Raw genomic sequence first — 23,468 nt, 5'->3', positions numbered from 1 at the left:
TAAATTCTTAAATTCTTAAATTCTTAAATTCTTAAATTCTTAAATTCTTAAATTCTTAAATTCTTAAATTCTTAAATTCTTAAATTCTTAAATTCTTAAATTCTTAAATTCTTAAATTTTTAAATTCTTAAATTCTTAAATTCTTAAATTCTTAAATTCTTAAATTCTTAAATTCTTAAATTCTTAAATTCTTAAATTCTTAAATTCTTAAATTCTTAAATTCTTAAATTATTAAATTCTTAAATTCTTAAATTCTTAAATTCTTAAATTCTTAAATTCTTAAATTCTTAAATTCTTAAATTCTCAAATTCTTAAATTCTTAAATTCTTAAATTCTTAAATTCTTAAATTCTTAAATTCTTAAATTCTTAAATTCTTAAATTCTTATATTCTGATATTCTTATATTCTTATATTCTTATATTCTTATATTCTTATATTCTTATATTCTTATATTTTTATATTCTGATATTCTTATATTCTTATATTCTTAAATTCTTAAATTCTTATATATTTATATTCTTAAATTCTTAAATTTTTATTTTTTTAAATTCTTAAATTCTTAAATTCTCTTAAATTCTTAAATTCTTAAATTCATAAATGCTTTAATTCTTGAATTCTTTGATATTTTTAAAATTTTAAATCTGGGTATGATTTGAAATTGTAGATTTTTATTAAGAATTTTAAATTTTTTGGATTATAATTTTGAATTTGAAGGATTTTGAATGTATGAATTATTAAATTATATTATTTTACTTTTATTAATTTTTAATTATTCGAATTTTAAAGCTTTGAATTTGTTTTTTTTTTTAATTTTGTTTTGTATATATATTTCTTTTTATTTTCTTAACCTTAGATTTTTTTAGTTTTAATATTTGTATTTTTGAATCTGTGTGTTTATGGATTTTCTCTTTGGTTTACTTCTTTTCTAGCAAAATACAAAATCCTTCCTTTTAATTTCAAGATTCTGCTTTTTGAGATTCGGCATCAAGAGGCAATTCGGAATTTTCAATATTATAATATCGATTACAAAATTATTGATACATTTATGACTTTCAGTTGCAATAAAATAAACAAATTCTGAATATTTAAGTTTTTTCACTAGAACTTTTGCAAACAAACATCGCGCGAAGGAACGTCACGCGAAGAAACGGCTTTCCTTGGCCGTTTCTTGGGTGTTTTTTATATGGAGTTTTGCGTTCCTTCCAAGCTGCATATCAGCGTTTAGTGTTGTCATAAGATTGTTCAAAATGCATGTTAAAAAAAAGTTTTTTACAAAAAATATACCGTACAGATAATGGTACAGATCAGAGGCGCCGACTAGTCCAAAATGTTGGGGGGGCACGGTTGTTTTCCGAAATCGTTAGGTGAGAGTGGCGATTTGATGTTTAAGTTTATTGTATATCACGAATTTTACCAATTTGAATATTACGATGTGGTAAGAGTTTTTTTCATCCGGAATCCATTTTTTTTGAAAAAGATAATTTATTAAAACGTGATTGAGAATGTTTATTGGGGGAATTTTTTATATGTTTGGAAGGCGAATTCCTTCTAATTGGCATATTCTCACTTATTTTCCAGAAGTAACAGTCAATAATAAAAATTATCAGGTATTTAAAATTCAACAACACAAATATTCTAAAAATGAAAACATAAGTAAAAAGCAAAAATTTAGAACTTTAGAAATTGGAAAATACACATTAAAAAACAACATTTTTTTCAAATCTGCAATTTAGAAAAAAATAACAGAAAAAAAATAAATAATCCAAAATTTAAAAAAAAGTTAAAAAAAACCCCAGGGTTAAAAAAAACTCATGGCTTAAAAATGTTAAGAAATCAAAAGTTGAAATTCACAAAAAAAACAATGTTTAAAAATAATCGAAAATTTAATATCAATTTATTTGTTCAGAATTTGAGAATTTAAGAATTTAAGAATTTAAGAATTTAAGAATTTAAGAATTTAAGAATTTAAGAATTTAAGAATTTAAGAATTTAAGAATTAGAATTTAAAATTTAAAATTTAGAATTTAAGAATTTAAATTTAAATTTAAGAATTTAAGAATTTAAGAATTTAAGAATTTAGAATTAAGAATTTAAATTTAAGAATTTAAATTTAAATTTAAAATTTAAGAATTTAAGAATTTAAGAATTTAAGAATTTAAGAATTTAAGAATTTAAGAATTTAAGAATTTAAGAATTTAAGAATTTAAGAATTTAAGAATTTAAGAATTTAAGAATTTAAGAATTTAAATTTAAGAATTTAAGAATTTAAAGAATTAAGAATTTAAGAATTTAAGAATTTAAGAATTTAAATTTAAGAATTTAAGAATTTAAGAATTTAAATTTAAATTTAAGAATTTAAGAATTTAAGAATTTAAAATTTAAGAATTTAAGAATTTAAGAATTTAAAATTTAAGAATTTAAGAATTTAAGAATTTAGAATTTAAGAATTTAAGAATTTAAGAATTTAAGAATTTAAGAATTTAAATTTAAGAATTTAAATTTAAGAATTTAAGAATTTAAGAATTTAAGAATTTCAGAATTTCAGAATTTCAGAATTTCAGAATTTCAGAATTTCAGAATTTCAGAATTTCAGAATTTAGGAATTTCAGAATTTCAGAATTTCAGAATTTCAGAATTTCAGAATTTCAGAATTTCAGAATTTCAGAATTTCAGAATTTAGGAATTTCAGAATTTAGGAATTTCAGAATTTCAGAATTTCAGAATTTCAGAATTTCAGAATTTCAGAATTTCAGAATTTCAGAATTTCAGGATTTCAGAATTTCAGAATTTCAGAATTTAGGAATTTCAGAATTTCAGAATTTAGAATTTCAGAATTTCAGAATTTCAGAATTTCAGAATTTCAGAATTTCAGAATTTCAGAATTCCAGAATTTAAGAATAACCAAAAAGATACACAAACGGTTTTTAATAAAATCAAAAAAGGCATTATAACAATTTGATACGACCAAAAATTTGCAATTTTTTAAAAAGAAATCAAGAAAAAATTACCTAAAATTACTCAAAAAAAATAATCGAATTTATCAGCATTTTTTTAAATGTAAAGCTGTCATCAAATGACCATTTTGAAAAGTGTTTCAGTTCATTTTCGCTAAATCCTGATCTACAATGGCAAATCGCAGAATGTTGCGTCTGAAAACTTGATGATTGTTTTGACAAGAGTTTGCGTAAGTTTGCTCTTGTATACTAAGCTTGCTGGTTTTCCTACCTAGTTAGCATAAGAGAGCGCAGTAGTATAGATGAAACGTTGTCGATTTAAAAAACAACAAATGTTTTTGAACTATTTTACAGATTCGCTTACAAGAATTCTATCGAATTCCAATTCAGTTTTAAATATTATTTTCAATTATTTCTGTGATTTTTTTTGTAATATTTAAAATAAGAATATTTTTCTTCCAAAATTTCTGGGGGGGCACAATGTATGGGCTGCCCCCCTGCCCAATTTTAAGGGGGGCAAAAAGTACCGTGCCCCCCCAGAGTCGGCGCCCCTGGTACAGATATTCGCCATGCTTGGTGCAGATAAGACAGATTTTTGGACCCTCTGATACAGACGAGCATGTGGTAACACTGGTTCAGGCTGTAGCTATCTTGAAGAGATCTTGTAGAACTCCTGGAAAAAAATGTTACTTGGGAGGTTCTCGTAGCAGAACCAGATTGCAACCGGAAAATTGAAAAAAAAAACTTGAAAAAAGTCTTCTAGAAAATTCAACCTCTTGAATCATTTTTTTATTACCTTTTTTTTAATTAGAAAGTTTAAATTCGCGCGTAAAATTATGAACCCGAAACAAACAAGAAAAATTTAAAACATTAAATTGTAACTATATATTTCCATTCTGTTTAAAAATTGAGTACAGTGTTAAAAATTATGTCATAGTTGAAAAAAAAATGCAAGAGGTCCTATCGCTCCTTCATCAACAGAAAAATAACTCCTTAGAGACAAATTTCCACAAATTAAAGCAGTCACTATGTGTTTGGTAGAACAAAAATAAGATAAATCATTTGGCAATTTGCGGGGTATACCGAAATATTTCGTTGGGGGGTTTAGGGCAATTTCTTAAAGTTTTTGAGAGACTCTAAATTACATATTTGACCTCCAATCAAAAATTTCCAAACCAAATTCAACAGATGTCTACTTTTTTCGAAATTACCTTAAAATCAAATTTGAAAGAACCGTGTGGTTACGGTGTTCGCTTTGTAAGCGAATGGGTTCCTGGGTTTCAATGCTCATCTGCTCCCAACGAGAAAGTTTATGGAATAAGAACGAAATATCAAAGTCGCTCGAGGTGGGGTTCGTCCTTTGGATTGGTAAGCGATAATGCTAACCACTAGGCCATCACGGCTTGGTGAGCTATGACAAAAAATACTGGAATTAGGAATACTGTTACTACCAACTCAATACGCACTGGGCTCTTGTCCATTTGACAAGGGTTCGTAAGTTCTAAATAACGTTTGAATTCGATTGATGCAAACGTTTTTCAGGGCGGGGCTTGTCGATAAAGCTGAAGTACCTCGCGCTCGGCTAGCCAGCGTAGAAATGGGTCACCGAAGCTCGGCAGAGCTAACACCATCCAAATGCCTATGCGAGTTATTTGCATGAATAGAATGTAAATCAGGGGTGCCCTTAATAAAAGTTGGAAAAAATCAACCATTCTTTTTTCATCAAACGATTTTTATCAAGTTATTTTAAAGTAAAAAAAAAAATAAACAAGTATTGCAAATAAGATTCATATATCTTAATTATAAGAAAGATTAACAAAGATATCTTTAAAAAATATATATGTTCTATTTTTTTAATTTGTTTTTGTTTAAAATTGTATTGTAATTATAGTTCAACCTCTTCAACACACCAATATATTTAAAAAAATCAATGAGACATGATAAAATTTATTTAATTCAAATATGTATCCAAATCTTCATTACAAAAAATATACCTTTTGTGTAGTGATTTTTATTTTCACTTTAAATAATTCGCGTTTTCAAGCTTTTATTTTAACCAAAACTTTAACACTGCAAAGTTGTTCTGAAAAATACACTATTTTTTGCTTATTCATTTATTCAAAAATAAATTTTAATAAAGTTCCTCAAAAAATTAAAATTTCAATTCGAAGTAAGCTCAGAAAAAAATATTTAGTGTCTTTTTGTAAAGTTTTAGACAACAATCTAATTTTTCATATATTTTACAAAATGGATAATTTTGTTTTCTTGCTCGGTTTATCAGTTTGATAATTGATTCTGAAAATATCAATAAAAAATTATAAGAATTAAATTACAACATAAAAAATGTTTGAATTTCAAACCAAAATTAAAAAGGTACAAAGGCAAAATAAAAAAAAACGTTGAAATAGCAACATTTTATTGCAAAAACAACAAAAAAATCCTATTTAATTTTTTTTATAATGTGCAAAAATTTAATGTGAATCTATTTTTTTATTTTGAAAAAATAATCAACTAATATAATATTTTTTTGAAAAGCCGTCGCGGGCCGGATGAAATGGCTTCACGGGCCGGACGTTGGGCAGGCCTGATGTAAATCTTAAAATACATAGAAACAACTGAATTGGTTGTACACACACACACACACTGAGAAAACATAACTTTTCCTGTGTAAAACCTTTGCATGACAGTATCTCAGCAACTAAGGGTCGTGTCAACATAATTCAAAAAAGCATAATATATAGAATTTTCTCCGCTTTTTGAAAATATTTTTTTCAAAAGTGGGCAAACATGGGCACTTATTTTTAAAAAAGAATAACTGCGACTATTTTCAAAAAAAATACCTAAAAATGGCTATAACTTGAAAACGGTGCACTTTATCAAAATTTCACTCAAGTACTGTTTGGTTTTACATTGAAAAATTTAGTTTAAAAATTTTTACGACCAATATCGATTTTTTTGAAAAAAATCAGTATTGATTCAAAAAATCATAACTCGGTCAAAGTTTTTTTTTTTTGCCCTTTCTAGAAATTTCTGAAAAGTGGGCATTTGATGTCCCCTAAAGTCTAAGTTTTAGTGTCAAAAAGTTAAATGAAGATCACCAAAAAAATGTTTGCCCTGTATCATTTTTTTCAGTGTAGTGCTTATCCATACCTACAACTTTGCCCAAGACACCAAATCGATCAAAATATTCCTTCAGAAGATACAGATTTTTGAATTTTCATGCATCATTTTTGTATGGACAGCTGCCAGATTTGTATGGAAAATTATATGGACAAACTAATGATGCAAAATGGCTTCTTTTAGCGTGCCAAAGGCACCAACAAAGTTTCAGCCAGATTTAAAAATACCAAAAAAAAAAAACCGAATGACCGAAATCTCAGAAAATTGCTCCTTGTTTTTTTTTTTTTTATTTCTGCTTATATATTACAGTAGTTGTTCGGTAACTGAGTGTTATTTAACCGGGCTGCTTCTTAACTGGGCGCACGATAACTGTGCTGTAGCCCACTTAAAAAGCAGACAAACGTCAAAAAACATAAACAAACCAAAATGACCGAGGGGTCAAAGAATGCAAAAATCAAGTGTAATAAATAAAAAAAATGTTTTTCAGTTTTTGTGAAATTTCAAATAACAATTAAAGGAAAAATAAACTTTGGATACAAAGTTGAGTAACTTTTATTTTAATATTTTTTTTAATATAATGCATTGGTGGTCCCCTCGGCATTTTATTTCAGCCCAGTTAGCGAGCAGCATTCGGTAACTGGGCGACGTTCTTATTTTAACGTTAACGTTAACATTTTTTTTTTAATAATAATTAAGATTTGCAATGGATGGCCCGAATCTGTTTTGGAAATCCCCCCTGAGATGTACTTTTAAGCTTAATTTGATTTGAGTTTTACTTGGTTTCTTAACGGTATATAACAGATAAATTCAATATAATAAGAGTACAGTTTGAAAAACCGTCCTTCTGCACTGATCTCTCCAGGACGTCCTGTTTATCTATATTTGAACCTGTTTTTCTTCCTCTTGCCATCCCTCTGCATACAAATTACGTTCGTGGGTGTCATCGGTTTGCTCTGAAATACGTCCTACGCTTGGTTACCTAAACCTACTAAACCCACACAATCATTGAACGCCCTTACCACAACCCACACACGGTGGTCGTCCTGCTGGACCTACTAACTATGGTGGGCTGGTGCTCCTGACTGATAACAACGCCGACAACAACTCGTTAACCAAAAAACAAAAAAAGGACGCACAGATCATACAGTTTCTGGGTGTAGGACTGCGTCATTTGCTGTGCATGCCAAGTTTAAGGTAAAACTGGACATTTATTGGCACACTAACTAATTCTCCAACTCTCTTCCCTTCGTTACGGCTCAGATCATTCCCATTGGCATAGTTGTAGTGCATTCCACGTACATAGTTCAGGCTTAGCATGTCCTCATCCAGAAGCTCGCGTGGCCGTTGCTTGTTTCTCTATCACTGCTTCCATCTAGAGGGGGAAAGATTGCGTGCGATTTTGGAACCGATTTGAATTGCTTTCTCACCAATCGTTGTAATCATTACTAGATGAACTATAGTTACCCAGTTGCTCTCAGCACATCCATTTACAAGCGCGTGTAGAACTTGAAATCGCACACCTTCGTTTACAGGACACGTTCTCAACTGACTGTGGTCTTTTACAACGACTCTAACAAATCCTCCTTCTTCCCCAGGTTGCTTCACTGCTACAAATCCATGACGAATCGTGAGGACGAAATAGTCGCCGGTCAGCAACAGACCCAGAACGGTACCGCCCAGGGAACGATGGGAAGTGGCGGCACAACGACAGTTACCACGGCCATCCTGGACCCACATCTGGCCGGTGGCGGTGGTGGCGGCGGCATCATAACCGATCTCTCCGCCGATGGCAACAACCTGGACCACGACGGATCGATCCCCGGCGACGATGACATCTCGGACCTGGCGGCGGCGGCCGCTGGCCATCATCACGGACATCACCTGCACCACAACAGCACCACCACCGGCAGCAGTACGGGGGCGAGCCACCACGAGCTGTGGAGCGAAAATCCACCGAGCAGTGCGTCGTCCGGCTTCAGCGACGACGACAGCCTGGCCGGGGCCGAGGGCGACCCCAAGACGATAGAGCAGATCGTGCAGATGGTGCGCGAGCGGGGCAAGCAGGGCCTGATACGGGAGTACGCGGAAATTAAGGCACGCGCCCCGGACGGGAGCTTTACGCACGCAAAGTGAGTATTTTTTTAAGGATTTTGTGAGGTTTTTCTCAACAATGTCATTTACAAATCACTTGGATAACGTTAGGTCTGTTGCCGTAAACCGGGTTGTTATTTGAAGCCGGGGTGACATTGACAGGATGAGTCTTTGTTTTAAAATACAAATCAAATATAAACAGAATGGTATGGAATCATACTGAGCTTGGTAGATAAGTGTTCAAAGTACCTCAAGAAGTAGTTTACCACTTGTTCAAATAATCTTTCTAAAAGTGCCATATTTTTCTCAATGAAAATAAGTTCAAATCGGAAAACGGACTGCATTATCGGAATCTTTGGACAATTTCACAGCTAAAATAAGTTTGAGGTAACAAATTTTAAGCGTTTTTGTGTAACAACAATCAAAAATATTTTAAGACATTTGAAAGTAAACAAAGTGCTTCGATTTGGCTCAAAATTGGAGTGGAGGTTCTTTGGCCGATTCTTGGCTTTGTTTGCTCATCAGGGTGACCTACGCCGTGTGGTCCGAAAAATTGCCATTTTAGTAATTTTTCGCAAAAACCACATTTTTCAAACTTAGATCCATTTCAACCGATTTTAGCTGTCTTGGACGCAAATGAAAGGTGGTTTGGAGTTTGGAGTTCTAACCTAACATTTGTAAAAGTCTTATGAAAACTTCTTCAAATGCCGTTTTTACCGTGTCTGGCCCAAAGAGCCTATGTTCATCGGATTCCTCCTCATAATAACAGGATTCCGAGATATGATCTTTTTAAAAAATAAATAAGGTTTTCAACGCGCCACGCGCCCAAATGGGAAAGTGTCACTAAGGGAAAAAAACAACTAAAACTGCGATAACGATAATTTCAGCCATGATCTATACTTTTTTGGGAGGCCATTTCATAATGACCATAAACTTTGAGAAAATTCATTATTTTTGGCAAAAAAAGTGATTTCTAGATGCCCACCTACCCGTCATCCCGAAGAGTTTTCTGTTTTTTTTTTTCTTGTGGTTGTATTTCAGAAAGCAGAAGTCCAATCTTCAATGTTTTTCAGACAAATATCCTATACAATTTTCAGACTAGTGCAACCATAGATACTATTGAAAAAACTCAAAAAAAAAAATCCTGATTTTCACAAAAATCTAATTTTAGGTGGATTTTCCTCGAAAATAGTGCACGTTTAAATATTTCTGTAATATTTGGCAGTGTTGCCAAATTTTTGAAGAAAAAAAATATATTATACATATTTTGAAAACTAAAAAAAACACGGTAAAAAATGTCACATCATTTTTAAGAAGCAATAAAAAGGATTTTGAATCATTAACTACTAAGATTAAAAATCCTCTTTTGCATCTTTAAAATGAAGTGACCAGGGTTGTTAAAATATCAAAATATCAGCTCTCAGCACCTACAATTATCCCGCCTGAATATTCATGCCTCAAATACAACTGCTCTTCTCTCCTTATTGAAACTCTCAACGCTGAAAATAGCCGAAAACGTTTTCGTGTTTACACACTCGCGATTGACATTTTCCTTTTCTCTCTCATTCCCGCTTCCAGGGGCGCCGACTCTGGGGGGGCACGGTACTTTTTGCCCCCCTTAAAATTGGGCAGGGGGGGGCAGCCCATACATTGTGCCCCCCCAGAAATTTTGGAAGAAAAATATTCTTATTTTTAATATTACAAAAAAAAATCACAGAAATAATTGAAAATAATATTTAAAACTGAATTGGAATTGGATAGAATTCTTGTAAGCGAATCTGTAAAATAGCTCAAAAACATTTGTTGTTTTCTAAATCGACAACGATTCATCTATACTACTGCGCTCTCTTATGCTAACTAGGTAGGAAAACCAGCAAGCTTAGTATACAAGAGCAAACTTACGCAAACTCTTGCCAAAACAATCATCAAGTTTTCAGACGCAACATTCTACGATTTGCCATTGTAGATGAGGATTTAGCGAAAATGAACTGAAACACTTTTCAAAACGGTCATTTTTTGACATCTTTACGTTAAAAAAATAATGATAAATTTGATATTTTTTTGAGTAATTTTAGGTAATTTTTTTCTTGATTTCATTTTAAAAAATTGCAAATTTTTGGTCGTATCAAATTGTCATAATGCTTTTTTTGATTTTATTGAAAACTGTTTGTGTATATTTTTGGTTATTCTTTTATTCTTAAATTCTTAAATTCTTAAATTCTTAAATTCTTAAATTCTTAAATTCTTAAATTCTTAAATTCTTAAATTCTTAAATTCTTAAATTCTTAAATTCTTAAATTCTTAAATTCTTAAATTCTTAAATTCTTAAATTCTTAAATTCTTAAATTCTTAAATTCTTAAATTCTTAAATTCTTAAATTCTTAAATTCTTAAATTCTTAAATTCTTAAATTCTTAAATTCTTAAATTCTTAAATTCTTAAATTCTTAAATTCTTAAATTCTTAAATTCTTAAATTCTTAAATTCTTAAATTCTTAAATTCTTAAATTCTTAAATTCTTAAATTCTTAAATTCTTAAATTCTTAAATTCTTAAATTCTTAAATTCTTAAATTCTTAAATTCTTAAATTCTTAAATTCTTAAATTCTTAAATTCTTAAATTCTTAAATTGTTAAATTCTTAAATTCTTAAATTCTTAAATTCTTAAATTCTTAAATTCTTAAATTCTTAAATTCTTAAATTCTTAAATTCTTAAATTCTTAACAAAATAATTGATGTTAAATTTTCGATTTTTTTAAACATTGATTTTTTTGTAGTTTCCAAATTTCAGATTTTTTTAAATTTCTGAATTTCTACTTTTGATTTCAAAATTTTTTTAAGCCATGAGTTTTCTTTAACCCTAGAGTTTTTTGAACATTTTTTTAAATTTTGGAATGTTTATTTTTTCTGTTATTTTTTTTCTTAATTGCAGACTTGAAAAAATGTTGTTTTTTAATGTGTATTTTCCAATTTCTAAAGTTCTAAATTTTTGCTTTTTACTTTTGTTTTCATTTTTAGAATATTTGTGTTGTTGAATTTTAAATTCCTGATCATTTTTATTTTTGACTGTTACTTCTGGAAAATAAGTGAGAATATGCCAATTAGAAGGAATTCGCCTTCCAAACATATAAAAAATTCCCCCAATAAACATTCTCAATCACGTTTTAATAAATTATCTTTAAAAAAAATGGATTCCGGATGAAACAAACTCGTATCACATCGTAATATTCAAATTGGTAAAATTTGTGATATACAAAAAACTTAAACATCAAATCACCACTCTCACCTAACGATTTCGGAAAACAACCGTGCCCCCCCCAACATTTTGGACTAGTCGGCGCCTCTGCCCGCTTCCACGATCATGCTACCGCAACAGCGTTTAACCACAAAAGCCGCCACAAAACCAATTTCACTAACGCAGTTTAACGGGACGTCATGCGTGGTCGGCTCCTAATCGCCATCTCGCATTCTCTCATTGAAGTTTTCGGAGAGTTTGAGAGACTCAGCGGTGAGAGCGCAGAGTCGAGGAAAAGGGAAGGAGTGATAGAGAGAGAATGCCATCGCTGGGAATCACGAGACACGAGAAGAGATCTCACAAGCTATAGTGACGGTCGCTATACTCTCGGATGTTTTTGGTGCAGAGATAATCAATTGTTAGCTTTTTTATCACCCATTTGCAACACTGGAAGTGACATTTTTTGACCGTTTTTTTAAGTTTTCAAAAAAATATATTTTTTTCTTTCAAAAAGTTGGCATCACTGCCAAATATGTTTTGGCCTTCTCAGAAAGTTGTTCTATTTTAATCCTCTAAAACATAAAAAAATACATATATAATTTTCAAAAATAGTATTATTGTAATTTTTTTTTAATTGAATTTTTCTTACAATGTGATATAAATAAAGATTTTTTAGAATGTGTCTATTTTTCCGTATTGTCCTAACCTATACCTACAACTTTGCCATCGGAAGTCATCAAAAAACAGATCACACAGCATTTAGGTACATTTTTTAAGGACTCCTGTCAAATTTGTATGGAAACTTGCATGCCCCTACAAAGTTTAAGGTCAATGCAGAAAGAATATTCCAAAAAAGGCTGACATTACCCTCAAAATGCATTTGAAAAGGTTTCATGCAGACTTTCTAACAAAATTAAAAACTTTTGAAAAAATCATTCAAATTATAACATTTGCATTTGAAAAGGTCATCAATGAGTGTTCTTAGACCTTTATAAATGTCAGCGTTTATCACACAGTTAAAAGTTCGCAAAAAAAATCTGAAATGAACAGAAAATGTTACAATAAATCAGTAAATCATCGAGCCTAACCTCAAAGGGATTTTTTTTCTTTTTTTGATTATTTGAACATTTTTTATCAAGTTTCCGTCACAGTTTACAAATTTGGAACAATTTTGTGGTAATTTGTAAATCTCAAACATGTAATAACATTTCATTCGACCCAACTATTTTTAAGGGGCTGGTTATGGTATTTATTATCTTGCTCTTTCAATTGAAATACTTGTTATTTTATCGTACTTGCCAACATTATGAAACACCTAAATTTAACTGATAACTCCACAAAAAGGTGATGAATATATTTTTTAACCCATTAAGAAGCTTTAGCCTTATTTTGTAAAAAAAATGCACTTTGGACACCTCTCAGTTTTGTTTACTTCTCTAAGGAAATGTGTCTCTTATTCAAGCTCTTATTTATAAATTTCGGGGGTAATTTTTATTTCAAAACTCAAAAATAAAACGATTAAATTCGCGATTGGTTGATATATCAATCGAAAAACAAATCGAATTATATTTTACTATTGATTTTCCATATTTTTCAAAAGACGATTTTTAAACTGTTTTAATTTAGTGAATGTACTATCTTGTCGCACGTCGCTTTTTTATGTTCTGAGCAAAAACGAGTTTTAATGTTTGACCTTGAAAAAACAAAAACTGGAGCACGTAATGTAAACAATAACAGACACGTTTTGTGTGGTTGACCATTCTGTGCATTATCCCAAAGTTTGGTTGTCCGAGTTATACATAAAAATGTTCACAGTAGTCGGGCACGTACGTGTGTCAAACGCGTTCCGACCTGAAATCCCTTTGTCCATTTGTCGCACTTACAGCAACTTGCAGGGTGTGTCAAGTTAGCACGACAAGATTGAAACTTCTTTCATATGAAGAGTGACAACAATGCACGGAGTTTTCTTTGTTTTTTTTTTTTTTTTTTTGAATATTTAGGATTGACATCGAATTTTGGAGATCTGTGAAGGTCAAAAGGTGTGGCATTGAAAGCTGCACCAAATGGCATTCTTAACTTTTGCCCAAAATTGACGCGAGACGATATAACGATGATTTTGTTTAATTATGCTGAGGTTGAATCTTAAAAATGTATTTCATAAACCCATTTTTCTCCCTTTCTCCACAGAACCCGCAACAACCTGGCCAAGAACCGGTACACGGACGTGCTGTGCTACGACCACAGCCGGGTCGTGCTGTCCCAGGAGGACGAGGACCCGACGTCCGACTACATCAACGCGAACTTTGTGGACGGGTACAAGCAGAAGAACGCGTACATCTCGACGCAGGGCCCGCTGCCGAAGACGTCGTACGACTTTTGGCGGATGGTCTGGGAGCAGCACTGCCTGGTGATAGTAATGACGACCCGGGTGATGGAGCGCGGCCGGGTCAAGTGCGGCCAGTACTGGGAGCCGACGGAGGGTGCGCTGGCCGAGTACGGCTGCTACCAGGTGCGGACGATGACGGTCGAGGCGAACGAGGACTACACCGTGGCCGAGATGGAACTGAAGAATACTAAGGTAAGCGGGACGTGACGGGTTGGGTTTGAGGAGAAGTGCTAATGAATTTGGTTTGTTTTTTTTTTTTGTAGACTGATGAGGTGCGTTGCGTGTCCCACTGGCAGTTTACCAGTTGGCCGGACTACGGCGTCCCGGCGTCGGCCCGGGCCATGCTGAACTTCCTGCAGCGTGCCCGCGAGAAGCAGGCCGAGATGGTGCGGTCGCTGGGCGACCTGTGGGCGGGTCATCCGCGCGGGCCGCCAATCGTGGTGCACTGCAGCGCCGGGATCGGCCGAACGGGGACGTTCATCACGCTGGACATTTGCATATCGCGGCTCGAGGACGTCGGGACGGCCGACATCAAGGGCACGGTCGAGAAGATTCGCTCGCAGCGGGCGTACTCGATCCAGATGCCCGATCAGTACGTGTTCTGCCACCTGGCGCTGATCGAGTACGCGCTGACCCGCGGGTTGCTCCAGTCGGCGGACCTGTCCGGGTTCGACGATCGGGACGATGACTCCGAGTAGAGCGGCGGCAATCCAGCGATTGCCTGCTGCGAGGTTGTAGAATAGGCTATGTGCGGTTTTGTTGCGCGGTTCTTTTTCTGTTTTCGTGTAGACTTTAGGGTGAGATTGAGGAGCCTGAGTGCGGGATGCGTGGGATGTCTGAGAGTGTGCGCGGTTGCAAACATTTCAAAGAACATAAATATTTTAAAAATCTTTACACAATGATAGTGAGAGATGCAAACTATTTTAAATTTCTATAGATACATTGTTTAGGTACCATACATCATTACAAATAAAACAAATATCATGCTAGATTTTGGTTAAACTACTCTCAACCCTTTCTCAACATCCCAACTTGAACTGCTTGCGCGTCTCGAGCCCCCACCCTTTGTTTCTCTCGATTTTCCCGCAGAGAAGTTGTGTAAATATTGTTCAGTTAGCAGATCCTTACGCGAGCAGATCCCTTAAGCTGCTAAACGAAACTCAAATCCATCGGCAAACACACACGCACCTACACAAGTAAGACGAAAAATTCCAATGCTTATGATTCGCTGTCCTGTCCAGGCTTCCGCCAAGGAGCAGCCGGAACCGGTGTGAACACGAGGAGATTTCATTTACCGCTAGTATCACCACAAACTCATTCACACACACACACGTGCGCGCTCTTTCCCGTGATGAGACTAGAAAGTCATTGCTTAGTAACTACATATATATTTTTGCAAAACCGAAATGGGAGCATCAAAAAGTAAGAAACGGAACACGAAAAGAGGGAACTTTGCCAACCGAAAAAAAACAAAACAGTCCAGTGAAATGTGAGATAGAGAGGGGGAAAAGGGTTAGGAAAACGGAGAAAAGAACACTAAAACAAAGAGAAGGATCATTTATTTTGTCTATTTATTTTTAGAAACTTAGTAGTTCCGAAATCAGATAGTTAAAGTACCATACACTAGTGAAAACAACAACAACGTGAAACAATAATCGTCTTAAAACGCAACCATTAATAGTGCGAGCAAAATGAAAGCGCTGAAAAGAAACAGAACGATAGAAAATCTGTATTTTGCCATTTCAAAGTTGTCGCAGAAGAGCCAGTCTGCACACAAACACACAATACTTTTACCATCCTTTTACGATACAAATACATGAAAGTAAAGTAAATGCAACATATTTAAAAGTATCAAATGAAGCAGATAATTTTTAGTAAACTATTAAATAACAAGGATCAAAAAACCAAGTAACTGATATTAAGCAAAGTATAAATCTAACAAAAGAAACAAAAAATATATTAATTCAATGGCAAAGGAGAAAACAAAATAAGCATAAACGTTTAAACAAAAAAAAAAAAACGGTCGAAACGGTCAGCTTGACCCGCGCGGCAGTCACGGCGCACCCGAGCTGGGGGACGCAACCTTTTGGAGCTAAATTCACTACAGCAGATAACTTAAGGATTGCAGAAGACGAAGAAGAAAAAAAAACACTCACTCCTACACGACACAAACACCCCCCCAACTTGATCATCATCAAATTGATCTATAGTTAAGCGCTGTTTATTTATTGGACGACGACGAGAAGAGGTTCAGCCGACATAAAGTCAACCAAGGGCCGGCAAAAACAGCAGTGAAAAAACGGGGTTCGCCCCCTGTTGTCATCGGCGCGAAACCGTCATGCAAAGAGTAATAATCACTAAAGGAAGAAGATTGGAAGAAAGTGATGTGAGAAAAACGAAATATAATCAATTTAAAAAGAGCTTAAAATGTGTTTGGGTTTTATTTTGAAAGATGACCTATTTACCAGTGTAATACCTCTGTGGAACACCCATACTTTCCAGATCTTCCTCCACTTGATCCAACCACCTCGCGCGGTACGGCCTACCGGATTCGGCCAGCCTTGGCGACCTTCAGAATATTTGGATTGCCGTAGAGTTGTGCCAGCTCGTGGTTCATCCTTCTCCTCGATATATTATTCTCACGTACGCCGCCAAAGATCTTCTTAAGCATTCGTAGTTCGAAAACCTAGAGCGCTTGCTGGTTTGCCCGCATCGTCCACGTATGTCGGATAAGGTTACTAGACCTAAGGGTCTTGTGGAGTCCATAATGCGCCTCCAAATTTCCCTGCTGCAGTTATTGTCCGACGTCACCAACAATCCGAGGTACACAAACTCCTCGACTACCTCGGTTTCGCGAGCCTTAAGGGATTCGGTTCCTCCTGCCAGCAGATTCTTCGCCTTCCCCTCATTCACCCTCTTTTCCGCTTCTCGCATCGATTCAGTATACCTTCTAGCCACTTCCTCGAACGTGTCTATGTCGTCAGCGAAGCAATTGGACTCGTAGGGGAAATTCTCGTATCTTTGGCAGGTTAAGCTCTCGCTCCTAACTCCATCCAATTTGCTGATTTTCACTATTTAAACAACTAATTTTGCAAAACTTTTGGTAGAAACTTGCTTGCTCACTTCTTATTGAGCTATTTATCACTCGATTTCAGTTGAAAACGCTTTTAATTAGCTTTAATTGCATGTCAAAGTTCTGACCTGCCAACATTAGAGGCACGCTGGAATTAGATGCTGTTCCCCTACTTCGCTAAGGAGAGTGGAATGCTGCTGCTTTCTTTTTCATCATTTCCTGCCCCCGAGGTAGGACCTGTTCGCGACGCACCCGCAGTAATTCCCGGTATCGTTGCTGTCACAGTTCGCACACTTGACACGCGACTTAGTTTGCTCCGCATTGTCCCCCAAGTTCGCCTTCCGTTGCAGTACAAACTCCTCCGAGAGGTGTGTGTCGCCTCATTAGTGATCCTATTTAGGGTCTCTAGTGCCTCATCAGGTCGAAGTTGAGACGGTTTAGACGGTTTTGGTAGCACTTGATCAAAAAATTACAGTGAGTCAAATATTAAACAAATTTTACGGAAACTTATTTGAATTTAAAAGTACATAAAAATCGACTAAAGTACCTACTTTTTTACCTCAATCGACGAGGCAGAATGTTCTCTTAAAAATCCTGTCGGTTTGTAGAAAAACGTATTTAAAAAACTAACTTAATCCACCTATGTGGTTGATGCCTTCTTCACTTTTTACCAACAATGGGTAATATGAGAGGTTTGGACACATATTTCAGCTATTTTCTTTTGAATCCAGAAAAAATGTACACTAGGGTGGTCCAAATCCGGACTTTTTTGGGGCTACCCCCTGAAATCAAAGATTGACCCATCACTAGGCTAAATTCCAAATTTGAGCTCATTCTGACCACGGGAACCCCTCCCTCCAATCGCTTAAAGTTTGTATGGGAAAAATCGTCAAAATGTATGGAGAAAAGCAACTGTTTTACTTTTTTACCTGTGGAAGGCGCCATAATTATCCGATTCTTACCATTTCTCAAATGTAGAACCTTCATTAAATTTAGAACAACTTTCTCGAAGACACCATATTTTTAGGATTTTTTCCCGCGAAGTTATTAGCGCCCAAAACTGACCCAAATTTAATGAAACTGTTCTAAATTTAATGAAGGTTCTACATTTGAGAAATGGTAAGAATCGGATAATTATGGCGCCTTCCACAGGTAAAAAAGTAAAACAGTTGCTTTTCTCCATACATTTTGACGATTTTTCCCATACAAACTTTAAGCGATTGGAGGGAGGGGTTCCCGTGGTCAGAATGAGCTCAAATTTGGAATTTAGCCTAGTGATGGGTCAATCTTTGATTTCAGGGGGTAGCCCCAAAAAAGTCCGGATTTGGACCACCCTAATGTACACACATATAACTTAAGTAATCATAACTCGAGACAAGGTTGCCAGATCTTCAATGTTTTGGACTCGTTGGAAAGGTTTTTCGATTACCTAATCAACGATGGGTCGGATGGTGGATCCGAACATAGTTTACATACATTTGAGTGGGATCCGGCTTCAAAAAAGTGCATCAATATCACTTATGTGGACATATCTCGAGACAGGGTTGCCAGATCTTCAATGTTTTAGGCTCGTTGGAAAGGTCTTTTGATTACCTAACCAACGATGGGTCGGATGGTGGATCCGGACATAGTTTACATACATTTAAGTGAGATCCGGCTTCCAAAAAGTACATAAATATTACTTAAGTGGGCATATCTCGAGACAGGGTTGCCAGATCTTCAATGCTTTGGACTCGTTGGAAAGGTTTTTTGATTACCTAACCAACGATGGGTCGGATGATGGATCCGGACTTCGTTTACATACATTTAAGTGAGATTCGGCTTCAAAAAAGTACATAAATATCACTTAAGTGGTCTTAACTCGAGACAGGGTTGCCAGATCTTCAATGTTTTGGACTCGTTGGAAAGGTCTATTGACTACCTAACCAACGATGGGTTGGATGATGGATCCGTTTTCATGCATATAAGTGAGATCCGGATAAATGTGAAAACACATTTTTATATATAACTTTTGAACTACTTATCGAAACTTCAAACAATTCAATAGCGATGTATTGGACCCTAAACCAAGTCGAATGCAACCGGTTTGATCAAAATCGGTCCAGCCAGTGATGAGAAAACTTGGCAAGAATTTTGAACACATACATACATACACACACACACACATACACACAGACATTTGTTCAGTTTTCGATTCTGAGTCGATAGGTATACATGAATCATGGTCTACGAGCTGTATTTCAAAAGTTCATTTTTCGAGCAGGATTATAGCCTTACCTCAGTGAGGAAGGCAAAAAATACAGTAAATCAATAAACAATAAATAAAGTAACAAAAAATGCGGTTAAATAATAGAGCTCTATGACGTTTCACGTATACACACTAGCGCACCATCTGCTTTTGCTGGCCGGACAAAATTTAACCTCAATCTTTTTCGAGTACGTATACGCAATATATGCGTACGTAGAAACCTCTATAGAGCTTTATGACGTTTCGCGTACGCACACTAGCGCACCATTTTATTTTGCTGGCCGGACAAAATTTAACCTCACTTTTTTTCGTGTACGTACACGCAACACATACGCACGTAGAATGCTCTATTGTCCGTACCTGGTTCAGATGCTTTCTCTTAATTTGGTCATAGATGGCGTAGATTGCGAGATAACTGTATTCGACAAAGTTGCTTGGATTGGCGAGCCCAACAACTTTCCCAAAAATATTCCTGAAAAGTTAGATTTCTTCACCATTTTCCACTTAATTTTGCAATCTGGACCACTGTGCATTGTTAAAAAAATCTATTTTGGAACAAAACCATAAAACAATCCGGATTGTGCCGGAACCAGGCATCTACAAAGCGGATTCAATGACAGTTTATTAATCAACTTACTTTAACCTAGTTGTGACGATTTCGAACTTCTGATAGCCTTTTCTAGTTAGTTTATATATAAAAAATTGTTTAAATTTATTTGTTTTACTAAAACTTATCAAAGCATTACTTTAGGAACAAAAAAACTTATGTTTTAAATTTTAACAAAATTTGTTCAAAAATTCATTGTTTATATCTTTTTATTGGCATTTTTCGACAAAAAAGACTACTTCGGAACATGGATGCTTCAAATGACAAAAGATGGGGTTTTTTTTACTTCTATCTGACCGCCAGAAAATTTCCCCGCGGGAATCGAACCAGTTCCGGGGCAATTCGGAATGGTTAACGGTTTTGTTCGGAAGCAGTATATAAAACACAGCATCAATATATACTTAAACAATTCGCTCAAATCGATCAGATTTTGTAGTTTTATTAGGGGTACGGACAATTGGGTCCTAAAATGAAGCTTAGATTGCTGATATTATAGTTTACAGCGATAAAGCTTATTATCCTGAGTACAATGACCCTTTGTACGACCACAAAGAGTTTAAAATGGATTTTTAAATCAATTTAAAAAAAATAAGCCTTGCGGTCCTTCTTGACAGAAAAGCTCCTACTTGACAGTTCGTTCCAAGGAGACCATAGTTGATCCATCGAAAAAACGTTGTCTTGCCAAATAAAAATTTGCATTAAAATGAAAAAAGTGATCAGAAATGGTTTTTAATCGTGTTTTTACCGTTGTACATAAAAATTGACATAGGGCTTTAGTACCCAATTAAATTTCACCTATTTCAGTGTATTTTTTAACAATAAAAAACCAAATTATTCACTCTACACCATTGCCTTGGCGTTCTCGATTACGAGATTGCTACTCGAAACTAAGTGTCCGAAGGCTTGATTGTTGAGGTTATTGCAAACCTCTTTTACACCTTAGCTTCCATCCACCCCGGGATTCGAACTGACGACCTTTGGATTGTGAGTCCAACTGCCTACCAGCGACTCCACCGAGGCAGGGACACAGGGAGACGACTCCTACACCTGGATTGAGCTGACCTTTATGTTAGACCGGGACCAACATTTACTTCCCCGTCCGACGGAAGGCGTGATCAGATAAATCTCGTCTGGAAAAATACCACCGGGACCGTCTGGGATCGAACCCAAGCCGACTGGGTGAGAGGCAACCACGCATACCCCTACACTACGGTCCCGTTCAAGAATAGGTTTTTTACAAATTCAAAAGACAGGATCTTGAAGAGGACTGTCTGCCTCGTCGATTGATGTGTACAAGTTGATAAATACTTTAGTCGATTATTATCTACTTTTATGAGCATAAAAAAAGTTCATGTTCATGTATATTATTTTTGATACCAAAATTTAATTTTTAAAATTTTGGTTGTGCTTCGAGCCGCCTTTCACCCTACAACCCTATCGTCTAAACCCCACAAGTTCACCACCAGGGCCCGTCCCAACTTTTGACAGCTTTGACATTTCTCGCAGCTGCTTTCGACGAGTTTACTGCGCACAGGCAACCAAACTGGTCTAAAACAAAGAGCAGAACAACCAGTCAGAGCATTCGATTTCATGCAAAAAAAAAACTAGTTTTGTGTCGGTTCCTTCCTCGGTAGGAGAGAAAGAGTTCCAGCTCGGCAGGTTCGGTTCGGTCCGGAACCTTTGTCCCCCGTCAGTTTATGAGCGTGTTGGCCAGCTGGAACCAATTTGCGTGGAACAAGGTAGTTTGGTGAAAGGGAGCAACAAAATGGAACGGCTGTGATTTGGTGTGTGAGAACCTGCCTGCTGGATTAGTGGTGTCCTCCGCGGTTTGGGGAGCTGGCGGAAGAGAGTGGTCAACTAGCTCGGTGGTCGTTGGCAGTGTGTGTGTGTGTGCAAGTGTCCAGATTTTTGCTGGTTCTCAAACTCGCCTGGTTTGTACGGTCTGGAAGTCTATCGGAACGCAGTTCCGAACCTGGTTGGAGTTTGCTTGTTCCGAAAAGGTTGGTGTCTCAGTGAAGGAAGGTGAAATCTGGAAGAAAAAGTTCGCCAATCAATAACGGTGGCACAGTGAACGGGGCAGTCGAGAAGAAGAAAAAATAAGCAAAAGCCTCTTCCTTCGGGAAGAATTGGTGCCAAAGTGCCGACCAGGGTTGTCCCCGTGGGGACCAGTGTACCGCAAAGGGACGGCGTTGCATGGATGTGATTGGTGTCGGTTCTGGGGGTAGAAGCAAGCACCTGTCTACGATGGCCACGACTACGGCAGCCCGGAACGGCGGTGGCATCAGGGATGCGGCCAGCGGCCCGCGGGTCGTGACGATCCACAAGACAGAGACCGGCTTCGGGTTCAACGTACGCGGCCAGGTCAGCGAGGGTGGCCAGCTGCGGTCCATTAACGGCGAGCTGTACGCACCGCTGCAGCACGTCAGCGCCGTCCTGGACAACGGGGCCGCCGAGCTGGCCGGCATCAAGAAGGGCGACCGCATTCTGGAAGTGTAAGTGTTCCGTGTCTCCTTAATTAGATTAAACTGAGCGATTGCCGCGTTGCGAATTGATGCGCTGATAGAGCACATCGCGGCCGAGAACCAGAATCTTGGACGACCAACAGTTCAAGAGCTGATTGGTCTCTCCCCTTTCTTTGTTGCGTTTTCGTGTTGTTGTGGCCACCTCTTTACACTAGCCAGTTCATTCGCTCTCGAAGCAGTGGTTCTGTGAGCTGCTCCAAAGCAGGTTTTTGCATTCTACCAACAACTGGCAATGTCGATTAGCGAAAGAACATACAGAATAGGGTAGGAGAAATCGATTGAGGTGAATGTGGGACAGTTTTATGTAACTTGTTTTTTTTTGTTCTTGAAATTTACCAAACATAGAAACATGTTTCAAATGGAATTCAACCTTATTGTGACAAAAATATTTAAAAATTTTGAAAAGGCCACCACAAAGCTTGAGCCAAATAAAAAATAAATAAAAAATTAAAATTTCCTACAATTGACTGATTTCGTGCAGAAGTATTCATGTTACCCAGCTTAAGACCGTATAAAAAGTGAGTAGGTGGATGGTCACAGCAAGAAGTGTACAGAATAAACACCCGAAGGCCCGGCACACTTGTCCCCACAGGTTAACATTCTTTTGCGTACTCTGCTCTAGCTGCCGCTGCTGCTGGTCGACTTGCAATATCCGAAGGGAACGGGACATCAAACACGCTGTTTCGTCTCCGACAGAAAGAAGGCAACCCAGCTCAGCTCACCTTGTTTGTACACAAACACACACCCAGCTTCTTTTCGGTCGTATTGTCCTCCTCCTCAGGGCAGCAGCAACAAGAGTTGGTACATACGATGGGAACGGACGACGGACTTTGTCGAGAAGATTACCGGGTTTAACCGGGGGAGGGGAATTGCACAAAATAAAACGAATGAACACACTGAGTTTCGCATCTGACGGTGCCAAAAATTGCCAGTTGTGAGATTATTCGGTGCGATAAGCAAACACCTCCACCATCAGCGGAGATTGGGCGAAATTGAAAGTCACTGTGCGAATAGTTACGCTCACAGGTGATTTTGTCGTGGTTCTGACTAAAATGAAGACTTTGCTAATTGAAAGTTGAGATTTACATAACAATGCAACTAAAGCCATTCGTATAAGTGCTAATATGTACTAAGCGCTAATATGTACTAAAAACTAAAAACTAAAAACTAAAAACTAAAAACTAAAAACTAAAAACTAAAAACTAAAAACTAAAAACTAAAAACTAAAAACTAAA

The 23,468-nt window shown here is 36.0% G+C and overlaps 2 protein-coding genes across 3 annotated transcripts in view; both read left to right on the top strand.

Annotated features, from left to right (window-relative positions):
* LOC6041811 (tyrosine-protein phosphatase non-receptor type 9) overlaps positions 1 to 16,206 on the top strand; it is a 107,584-nt gene extending 91,378 nt beyond the window's left edge. For both annotated transcript variants that reach the window (XM_038259066.1, XM_038259067.1), the window contains exons 5-7: positions 7,670 to 8,203; positions 13,585 to 13,975; positions 14,047 to 16,206. In XM_038259066.1, the coding sequence (XP_038114994.1) occupies positions 7,670 to 8,203; positions 13,585 to 13,975; positions 14,047 to 14,481 (1,360 nt within the window). In that variant the 3' untranslated portion in view covers positions 14,482 to 16,206. The remainder of the gene's footprint in view (positions 1 to 7,669; positions 8,204 to 13,584; positions 13,976 to 14,046) is intronic.
* Positions 16,207 to 21,245: 5,039 nt separating this feature from the next.
* Positions 21,246 to 23,468, top strand: part of LOC119769384 (sorting nexin-27) — a 39,848-nt gene continuing 37,625 nt past the window's right edge. The window contains exon 1 of the mRNA XM_038261460.1: positions 21,246 to 22,203. Within this exon, the coding sequence (XP_038117388.1) occupies positions 21,905 to 22,203 (299 nt within the window). The 5' untranslated portion in view covers positions 21,246 to 21,904. The remainder of the gene's footprint in view (positions 22,204 to 23,468) is intronic.

This window comes from Culex quinquefasciatus, chromosome 3 (assembly GCF_015732765.1).
Source record: "Culex quinquefasciatus strain JHB chromosome 3, VPISU_Cqui_1.0_pri_paternal, whole genome shotgun sequence".
Lineage (NCBI taxonomy): Eukaryota > Metazoa > Arthropoda > Insecta > Diptera > Culicidae > Culex > Culex quinquefasciatus.
The sequence above is the reverse complement of the archived record's forward strand: the minus strand, read 5'-3'. Positions and strand labels throughout refer to the sequence as shown.